This window comes from Vitis vinifera, chromosome 15 (assembly GCF_030704535.1).
Source record: "Vitis vinifera cultivar Pinot Noir 40024 chromosome 15, ASM3070453v1".
Classification (NCBI taxonomy): Eukaryota; Viridiplantae; Streptophyta; class Magnoliopsida; order Vitales; family Vitaceae; genus Vitis; species Vitis vinifera.
In genome coordinates, this window is record NC_081819.1 from 20,716,668 (window position 1) to 20,728,396 (window position 11,729).

An 11,729-nucleotide genomic window follows, 5' to 3' on the forward strand; every position below is an offset into this window, starting at 1 on the left:
ATGAAAAAATATTTCTTTTATTAAAAAGAATATTTTAAAATTAGTATTTTATTAGAACATATTTACTGAATTTTTCCGCTCATTTAAATAAAATTTCTAATTTGTTTGATGTTCAATTCTGTACACACTTAATAAATACATACGAATATTTACACAAACTAATAAAAATAAAATCAAATAAAAGTGAAAAATAAAATATGTGCCCAAATAAACTTATAACAAGCTCCACGTGTCATCAATTTATATTCAGCCAATGAGATTACAGAGTGGGTCCATGCAAAAACAAGAATAACACAGATGTAAATATCCAGAGATGTATAAAATTGCACACAAATATTCAAACCCAAATTCCAATTTCAAATTAGTCCCATAAATTTTGTCAATTAAAATGAGCCCAAATTACTATAGGTCTTAACCTAGAACATCCAAATTAATAACAAAAAAATACAAACACAATCAACCAAACCTAAAATTGGATAAATTAAAATAAATTATACTAGACCTAAATTTAATATTTCATAATCTGAGCCTAGTTTAATATACACCACAATTGTCCCATGTCCAAATTAAACAATTCAAATTGACCAAGTTCATATCAAACATTCAAATAATTCAACAAATCCCACCCACATTATGGGTCCCAAAATTCACATCAATTAACAAGCCCACATAAAAAAAAAAAGAAAATACATGGTCAAAAGAAATAATATTTCAAATTCAATCCAATAAGCCCAAACAAATAACAACTTAACAATAGACCAAGTTCAAATAAATAATATGCAATTGATATAATCCAAATATCTCCAAATTAATCACTAAATACAATATACCCACAAACCCAAATTAACAAATTTCAAATTAATTCACTAACAATAAATTAAATCAAACTATGTATTAATCTACCCACAATAAATTAACCCCAAATTTCATATTAATTCAACAATCCAAATTTCACAAACAATAATTACTATTAAAATAAAATAAAATAACAATAATAATAATAATAATAATAATGATAATAATAATAATAATAATGGAAAATAAGTGATACGGGAAGTGAGATAATGAGAGAAAAGGGAGGAGGTCGTCGGTCGACAGGTGATCTTGCCAAAAATAGTGGATGATTTTTTTGGGAATCACAAATAAAATAAAATAAAATAAATTGAAATAAAAATAATAAAAAAATAAATAAAAATGGAAGAGCTGTCGGGTGTTTTTGGGGGAAGAAGAAAAAGGAAAAAATAAAAAATAAAAAATAAAAATGGGGGTAGGCTCTCTTGGGAAAACAGGAGGAGAAAAACTAAAAAAGAAAAAAAAAATGGAGAATAATGGAGGGGGCTGGCTGGGAAGAAGAAGAGGAATGGAGGAAGAAAAGAAGAGAGGAGGGAAAAAATCCCCCCGGGGGGGGGGGGGGGGGGGTCGGGGGCCCAAATAGGGAGAAAAAAAAAATGGGGGGAAAGGAAAGTGGGGTGGGGCCGGCCGTGTGGGAAGAAAGAAGAAATGGGTGGGGTGAGAAAAAAAGGAAGAGAGAGGAGAGAGAAAAAAAATTAATAAAATAAAATAAAATTATAATAATATAATAATAATAATAAAAAATAATAATTCATAAAAAAATAAATACTAAAAATTAAAAGACGAGTAAACCTAAAATAACACGTGTAATCGAAATTTAAAATTTGATTTAAAATTAATATAAAAATAAAATTAGAATAAATTTTAAGGTTTATAACCAGTATTTTTAAAAAAAATAATATTTTCTTTTAATAAATAGTTTAACAAATATAAAATATAATAAAGGAAAAACAGTACAATCCTAAGTACATATCTAACTAAAAAAAACAGCCAAAAGAAAAAAAAAATTATTCTGCTATTTTGTTTCTCAAATCAGGAGAACCGTCATACATCTAAACCCACACGAAAAATTAAGAACAACTTAGAAAAAAAATATTTTTATAATTTTAATTGACATGAACTCATTAACAAACAAATTTGTCTAGCTCAATTGGCTGCACCGTCAATTCATTATTGAAATCACTGGGTGAATCTCTAATTTCCTATGTAGTAATGCTAGCATTTTATATTTGAATTGGTGGCTTCACTTTCTTTAAATATGAAGAAGAAAATTACAACATATACAAAAAATAAAAACAGGTTAAATTATTTGGTAAACTAATATCTTAACATGATAATTCTTATGTAAAATGTAAAAAATTTTGTACAAAAACTGTAAACTTAGTTTATATCATTAAAAATTAATTTTTTTATAAACTTAGTTTATCTACTTAAAAATTATTTTCAAAACTTATAAAATTTAAAAATTAATTTTTTATAAACTTAGTTTATCTACTTAAAAATTATTTTCAAAACTTATAAAATTAAGGAAATAATTAGTATTTAAAAATGGTTACATTTTCAATGTAAAGCTGTTTTTTTATATAAAAATTATTATTATTTTCGATTTAAAAAATATAAAACAAAGAAAGACCAAATTTATTTATTTATTTAGGTGTATTAGAGCTATAGTCAATGCTTTTAAAAAAGTTGATAAATTAACTCTAAAAGTGATTGTCGTTAATGAAAATGTAAGACAAATAAGTTTCGAACTTTTGTAAAAAAATAATTTTACTTGATATAATAATAGATCCATGAAGAATTTATTAAAAAGATTTGTTAGAATAAATATATAAAGAGTTAATTAAATAGATTAGTTAGAGGACATCAATAAATAAAAGCAATATTACGAGGGTATTATGGGAAAAAAGTCTACAAATATTTATACTTTCATATATACTAACTATAATAAGAGGACTGTGCATGTGAGGGAGGAGTGCAGATAAGTGATGTTTTTCTAAAATTACTTTAATTTTTTTTTTTATTTCAATACGTTTTTTAATCATTTAAATTATTAATTTTCTATTAATCAATACTTCAAATAAATCCTTTAAATAAAAATTTATTATGATAACCCTAGAAATTGGATTTGAACAATATAAATAATTTAATGTTTGAAAATGATTTTTAATAATAACTAACTAGGTTATCATTACGGTAAAAGTTGAACCAACGTATGAATTTATTTTTATAGTATTTTTAATTTTTTTAATAATTATTATTTTAAATAAATTCTTTAAATTGAATAAAAGATGAAACAATATATGTATTTGTTATTTTATAGTTACCTAGATGGTTAGTTTTCTGCTAACTACTGTTTTAAATAATTTTCCAATGTAATAATAATTATTAAGAATAAATAAAATGATATTTTAAAGCTTATATTTTACAAAGTCAAGAATGACACTAATACAAAGTAATACGGTACAAATAATTATTAAATATTTAAAATTAATAAATTAATTTTTAGACATTAAATTATTAATATTTTATGAATATCATCTTTACTTTTATTATAATTAATTTGATCTAATGATCTACCAACCAAGAACCCTCTGATTAATCCATACAGCCTACCAATAACCCCACAATTAATTCATACAGCCTATCAACAACCCCCGAACTAATTCAGACAGCCTTATTTATTTCTACATGTCTTTCACACAACAGTTGGGAGGTCAAATATTTCAATATCTCAAGTTCTCAGCCATAAAGCCGGTCGAAAAAATCTTATCAAAATGAATTTAAATCATATCACTGGGCGCATGCCATGAATAGTAATCAGCAACAACCTTCCTATTCATTCAAGTATGTAGGACAACTACTATATATGTACTTACACAATGCTTTACGTTCCAATATAATTTCAGTCTCATCTACAAGCTAAGCTGAGTGTCATGGAGCCTGTCGATGATCTGGAATCGAGACAGCAAGCTCTAGAGCCTATTCAAACAAAGAGGTCCGCAGCAAGAGAAGTAGAAGGAAATGGCGAAAAACCTGAGGATATAGAAGAATTATTATTAGAAGAAGAAGAAGCTCTGAGTCCAGTTGCTCGAATTTTTCATGAACCTTGCTTGAATGTCTATGTCTTAGCCATTTCTGGGTTCAAAACCAGAATCGATGTTGATGTTGTCAAAGCCAATTTGGGACACACTCTACTTAAGCACCCTCGTTTCTCTAGCTTGCAGGTATGAAAAATAGATATAGGATGAGTCAGTTAAGCTTTTGGGTAAATTAATATCTTGGCATTATATATATAAAATCGAAGCTTGTTTTACATAAGGTTTTATTTGAATACATTTCTTATATTTTGCTTTTAAAAAATAAAACCCTCACCTCTTGTACAAAAAAAGTTAAAAAATTTAAGTTAGTAAAAAAATTTTAACTTAAAAACTAATACATTTCCGACATAATCATATGAGAGTATGTCTCGTTTTCATGCGTAAAAAAATTACTATTATTTTCTATTTCTATAATAGAAGATAGGAAGTGTATCCAAGAAGATATTAAAGTTTTTATTTATTCATCCAATCTACAATTCGAAAGAAGGTTCAGCATTAGATTAAGGTGGTGCTTGTTTTTTTGTTGAATAAAAAGAACTAAAATATTTTATTTTTCTTGTTTAATTAAAAGTAACATATCGATATCAATCAATATAACTAAAATGAACTTGTTATTAATAAGTTTAGTTTAATCATATTGATTGATATCAATTACTTTCAATTGAATAGAAAAAAATAAAAATATTTCATTTTTTTATTTAGTAGAAAAACAAAAACTACGAGATCTATTAAAGTTATAGTTTGTATGTGTTACTATCTTAAAACTTGTAAATTAATTGGTAACTTAACTCTAAAAGTCATTGTACCTATTTCTTAACTTTTATAGATTTTTTATTTATTAAAAATATAGGCATTGTTATCAAATTAAATTGGAAATTTTTAATATTATTTCATATAAAACTTTAGTAAGTTACAATATCATCAATAATTCTCTACAAATTAGTATTCTTTTGCAACTCATTATATTTTACGAATTTTAGAAGTGCGTTTACCAGTTTATTCTTTTATATTATTATCTCGATTAGGTAAAGGACGTGAGAAAAGGAGAGATGAAATGGGTTCATACAAAGGTGGACTAGCTTGGACAAGCATGTGATAGTACCAAGACTCCACCACACCATTGATTCACCAGACAAGACTGTGGAAGACTACATCTCCAATCTCAGTAAAACCTCCATAGACTTCTCTAAGCCTCTTTGGGAGCTTCATATTCTCAACATCAAGACCTCGGATGCCGAGTCTATCGTTGTTCTCCGAATCCACCACTCCCTGGGTGACGGCATGTCCCTCATGTCTCTTGTCCTCGCTTGCACCCGTCAAATCTCAAACCCGGAGGCTCTCCCAACTTTGCCACTAAAGAAGACCTCGAATCCTGATCCGGTAAACTCTGGCAGGATTTGGTGGACAATTCAACTGATTTGGAATACTATTATAGATGTTTTGATGTTTGTGGCCACAACGCTCTTCCTGAAGGATACCAAGACGCCACTCAACAGTGGCCGGAAAAAGGGAGGTGTGGTTGGGCCAAGGAGGTTTGTTTATCGAACCGTTAGCCTTGATATTAAACTAATCAAGAATGGGATGAAAACTGTAAGTTGATTCCATAAACTGGTTCGACCCTTTAACTTTCCTTGTATACTTGTGCTTTAATTAGAAACTTAATACAAGATTTATTTTTTTAAAATAAGACATGACGGAAATATATAACAATGTAAATTTATGTTTTAATAAAGAAGGTTGTGTGTTTTGGGGCATTGCAGACTATTAACGATGTTGTAATGGGAGTGTCACTGGCTGGTCTTTCTCGATATCTCAATAGAAGATATGGTAAGCTTCCATTAATTCTCTGTTCAATTTCTTTGCCTATCGAGCCATTGTATACAAGCTTACAAGTTACAGCCAACTATGTATATAATTTTGTACCAATTGGGAATTTTGGAAGAAAGCTATATAAATAATTTTTAAACTATATGAGTAGAAATATTTTCTATTCATTGCAGGTGAGGCCAAGGAAGATAAAGGAGCCACAGAAAAGAAAAATAATCTTCCTAAGAATATTCGCCTTAGGGCAACTCTTATCATGAATGTAAGACCATCATCAGGGATCCATGTGAGTGACTTTCTTATTGAATTTGAAAGAATATTTGTAGGAAAATCTGGCTGCTGTGTAGCCAACTGAAAGATATATTATAGATTTATTCATCATGAAATTTCATGGTAACTAGGGTTTAGCTGAGATGATGGAGAAGGGGTCCAAAGCGAAATGGGGAACTAAGATTGGATTTGTGCTCCTCCCCTTCAACATTGCCTTACAGGATGACCCTTTAGATTATGTTCGCCAAATAAAAGCTGCAATCGATCGAAAGAAGCATTCTCATGAAGCTATGCTCACATTTTTTATTATTAAGATGGTTCTCAAATTATTTGGCACTAAGGTATGAATTTCCTTATCATTAATAGTGAAATAGTACAAATAATTGAATGAAAGAAACATATATTTTCTTTTCTAGAAAACTTTCAATGGATATTGCATGCATTCCTATCACATCGTTACTACTACGTATAGTGTTTGGATTATGGACAATGATGTTGTCTTACTAATGAATTTTAGGAGGTCGAATTTGCCAATAAGATTTCTAGGAAAGGGTTTTATTATGGATTTTTGATATTTTTATAGTATATTAAAAATATTATTTGTAAAAATGGTAGTTTTGAAAATATGGAGAGAATTATGTGATTTGTATAAGCACCACACAACAATTTTAGTATATTTTTTTGAATTGTGTCTTGAAAAGATGATTTCAATGTATTAACGTAAAATCATGTTTTTAACACGTGATTATAATTCAATTATTTTTTAATTGTTATTCACATTTTTTCTTCTTATATATTTTTTTATGTATTTATAATTTTAATTTTGTTCTCATCATGTCTTTCAACTTTTATTGTTTTTTTCTTTTTATTTTATTTTTAAAATAATCATTTTATATGGATGAAATGTAAAAGGTAGTATAAAGGCTGCAATTCGCTTGTAGAAGTTTATTTTAAGGGAATGTTATGTGTTGGATTTAGGTTCTCATAGGATTTAGGTATTCATATATATATATATATAGAGAGAGAGAGAGAGAGAGAGAGAGTGCATGTTATCTACATTAGGTTTCTTTAGATCTAATGCAATGGAAAAACATGGCGTTAAAACAAAAAAAATAGAGTGGATTTAGAAAGTACAGAAATCATACCTGCAATCTGAATATTCCTAAGTTGATTTCAAGTTGGTGAAGATGTTAGAAACACAGTAAAACTCGTCTACTTGGTATTCTTCAACCTGATCTCTTCTCATGCGGGTCTAAACATGAGAAAAATGTGGACTTTTTTCTTCTTCTTTGAAGGTGGATAGAATTTCTCTTTGGAGGCTCTTTGGAAGAAAATAGACAAAAATCTAAAAATTTTATAATGCTCTTTGTGCATTTAAGTAATTTGAGTTCTTAGCCTCCCAAGGAACTTCATATTCTCAGCATTAAGACTTCGGATGCCGGATTAGTCGTGTTTTCCAAATCCACCACTCCTTTAGCAATGGTATGTCCTTCATGTTTCTTGTCATCACTTGCACCCACCAAATCTCCAATCCAAAGGCTCTCCCAACTTTCTCAATGAAGAAAACTTCGAATCCTGATCCGATAAACTCCAGCAAGATTTGGTGGATATTTCAATTGGTTTGGAATATTATTATAGATTTTTGATGTTTGTAGCCACAACGCCTTTCCTAGAGGATACTAAGACGTCACTCAGCAGTGGTCAGAAAAAGGAAGATGGGCTTGTGCCAAGGAGGTTTGTTTACCGAACCATTAATATTGATGATATTAAACTAATTAAGAATGGGATGAAAACTGTAAGTTGATTCCACAAGTTACAACCAAGCTATGTATATAATATGATTGATCAGTTGGGAAATTTGGAAAAAAGCTAGATAAAATCTTTAAACTATATGAGTGGAAACACTTTAACATATTTTCCATTAATGACAGGTGAGGCCAAGGAAGATAAAAGGAGCCACCGAAAAGAGAAATAATCTTCCTAAGAATATTCACCTTAGGGCAACTCTTCTCATTGATAGCCAAACAGAATACACTCAAGCTTCAGCTCTTCCAAACCAAACTGATCAAGAACTCAGCTCCCAATTAGTTACAACAACCCAAGGAAGTTAGAATAGCTGTACAATAGAGTAGTTAGTGTAACAGTTGAATAAACCTTTATAAAAACCATGATGCTGCTATTATATTCAAGATATGAAATGAAAAACACAGTTTCAGTTCAGTTTCTAACATGGTATCAGAGCAGAATGATCTCTTGAAAGAATTCTTCTTGAAAAGATAAGCTTCAGGCTGCACAATACGCTCGTCTCTCAAAATATCATCTGTCTCACTAATGGCAAATTCAACTCAGTATTTTGATTTGCAAACTAGAGTGGCACCTGTGTCTTCTTCCTCAAATGACATTCTTCCACAAACACAGGTACTTAATCATACACTCTCGATCAAACTTGATATAAATAACTACATTTTGTGGAAAACCCAAATAAAAAACGTAATATTTGCCAATGGCTTTGAAGACTACATTGATGGTTTGAAGGTGTGTCCTTCAAAAGAAACAAACATTGGTGTCTTAAACCTAGAATTCATTTTGTGGAGACGTTTTGATTGTATAATGTTGAGTTGGATCTACTCCACTCTTACTCTTGAAATTATGGGACAGATTGTTGGGTTTCAGACTTCTCATGCAGCATGGACTGCATTAGAGAAGATATTCTCAACTTCATCAAAGGCTCGAGTAATGCAACTCCGATTAGAGTTCCAAACAATAAGAAAAGGGTCTTTGTCAATGATGGAATATATCCTCGGGATCAAGAACATTTCTAATAACCTAGCAACAATTGGAGAATCAGTGTCTGAAAGGGACCAAATTCTTTAACTTCTTGCGGGTCTTGGAGCTTATTACAACTCCATAGTAGCTTCCTTATCATCACAAGAAGATGACCTCTCTCTTCACTCAGTTCATAGTATTCTTCTTACTCACGAGCAACGATTATGTCTCCAAAATACAGTACCTAAAAGTGATATTGTTAATGCAAATATTGCAACCACTCAACACAAAAATAATAACAACAAAAGGCACAACAACAAATTCAGTTTCTCTCAAAACAAAAATGGCCCTGGACTAGGAAGATATCCATCTGGTGGCAGAGGACAAGGAAACCACATTATCTTTACTGATCGTCCACAATGCCAATTGTGTGGAAAATATGGTCACACCGTTCACAAGTGCTATCACAGATTTTATATTAATTTTCAAGGCTATACATTTGCAAATAGTCCTTCTATACATAATACATCTAGTGGCAACAACCAAATGCAAGCTATGGTTGCATCTCCAACTTCGGAAAATAGTGAGACATGGTTCTTTAACATTGGGGTTACTCATCATCGGGCTCAAGATATTGAGACTCTCTCTAATGTTCAAGCATACAAAGGAAATGAGCAAGTTATTGTTGGAAATGGTAAGAAACTTCCAATCCTCCACAATGATTCAAAATTCTTTCGGTCCACCTTCAAAAAAATTCATTTAAAGAAAGTCTACCATGTTTCCCACCTCACTACTAATCTAATTAGTGTTTTCAAATTCTATACCGATAATAATGTCTTTTTTGAGTTTCATCCAAAGTTCTTTTTTGTTAAAGATAGAGTCTCAAGACAAGTTCTTATTCAAGGACAACTTAAGAATGACTTATATGAATTCCCTCCTTTGACTGATGATGCCCCTGCAGTCTTCTACCCTCCTACAACGTCAAACATCACCTCTAGCCTCTGGCATTCCAGGCTTGGTTATCCAGTTGATGATATTCTAACTAAAGCTCTTAATCTCGTAATTTTGCTTATCAAAGAAATAAAACGTGATGTTTGTTCTGCTTGTCCAGTTGCAAAAAGTCACAAATTACCATTTTCTTTGTCAAATTCCAGAGTTTCTCATCCTCTTGCTTTAATTCACACTGATCTATGAGGATCTGCCCCAAGTCCATCTACAATTGGTGCTCAATATTTTCTTCTATTTATTGATAACTTTTCCCGATTTTCTTGGATATATTCTCTACATACAAAAGATCAAGCCTTACCGACCTTCATCAAATTTAAAATAATGGTTGAAAATCAATTTTCTTTCTGTATTCAATGTTTTCAATCTGATAATGGTGGAGAATTCAAAACTTTCACTCCTTATCTTACCACTCATGGGATTACATATAGATGTTCTTACCCTACACTCCTGAACAAAATGACCAAGTTGAACGAAAGACGAGACATTTAGTTGAGACTGGTCTTGCCTTATTAGCCACAACTTCTTTACCATTACAATTTTGGTTTTATGTCTTTCATACAGCTATTTACCTCATTAATCGGTTGCCAACTAAAGTTCTTCAATTTCATTCTTTTTTTCAAGTGTTGTTTAATAAAATTCCAAACTATCACCATCTCAAAGTGTTTGGTTGCCTATGCTATCCATACCTTCTCCCATATAATAAACATAAACTTTGTTATCGCTTTAGTCCGTGTGTGTTTCTAGGCTACAGTCCTACTCACAAAGGTTACATGTGCTTTGATTCTAACTCCAACGGCATATATATCACTCGACATGTAAAATTTCATGAGACAAAATTTCCATCCCAGTAGACTGTTAACACCACATCTGCGTCTTCTTCTTATCCGTTCATGTCTATTCCACCAACTCAGACTTCACAGTCTTCAATTCCTACATCTCAATCTCCTCACTTGTCTAATTCTACTCATTCATGTCATTCTTCCCATAATTCAGCTTCCTTAATTCCCATACCCGGCCCTATTCCAGTTCCTTTCATTGCATCTTCCAGTTCTTCTCTTACTAATCCCTCAGCACCACACAATTCACATCTTATGATCACCCAATCAAAAGTTGGAACTTTAAGAAAAAACTTCTTTTGGCTCATAAACCTATTGAACCTTATTATTTCCAACAAGCCTCCAAGGATCCAAATTGGGTTTCAGCCATGGAAACGGAATACAAAGCTCTCATACAAAACCATACCTGGCAGCTAGTTCCTTCTCCTGCTGATAGCAATATCATTGGATGTTGTTGGATATACAAATTAAAATATAAACCAGATGACACCATTGATCAATACAAAGCTCGCTTAATCGCTCATGGTTTCACACAAACTCCAAGTCTGGATTACTTTGAAACTTTTAGTCCTATGGTGAAAGCTTCAATAATAAGAATTGTGTTTGCCATTGCTATTTATTTCCAATGGCCACTTAGACAACTAGACATTTAAAATGCATTTCTAAATGGTGACCTTGACGAACAAGTATTCATGGCTCAACCCCGTGGTTTTGTTGATCCTCAGTTTCCCTCATATGCTTGTAAACTCAACAAAGCATTGTATGGACTTAAACAAGCCCCACGAGTTTGGTTGCATAAGCTTAGTCATGCTCTTCTTCAATGGGGATTCCAAGCCTCAAGAGCTGATAGTTCCATGTTTTTTCGACATTTAGCAACTGATGTTTTAATCTTACTTGTTTATGTTGATGATCTTTTGGTGACTGGAAGTAATTCTTCTCAAGTTTCCTCTTTTATTTCCTACCTTAACTCTACCTTTGCCATCTGTGATCTTAGATGCCTGAATTATTTTCTTAGTATTGAGGTAATACACTATGGAAGCAGGATGCACCTCAGTCAACACAAATATGTTCA

The 11,729-nt window shown here is 31.1% G+C and overlaps 1 protein-coding gene across 1 annotated transcript; it reads left to right on the top strand.

Moving 5' to 3' along the window:
- The first annotated feature begins 3,735 nt into the window (after positions 1-3,735).
- Positions 3,736-6,415, top strand: LOC100241611 (wax ester synthase/diacylglycerol acyltransferase 5). Its single transcript, XM_019225730.2, is given in 6 exon segments — positions 3,736-4,079; positions 4,979-5,029; positions 5,031-5,543; positions 5,714-5,780; positions 5,954-6,063; positions 6,179-6,415. Coding segments are annotated over 6 exon segments (1,248 nt in total). The 5' UTR covers positions 3,736-3,788; the 3' UTR covers positions 6,395-6,415.
- The last annotated feature ends 5,314 nt before the right edge of the window (positions 6,416-11,729 follow it).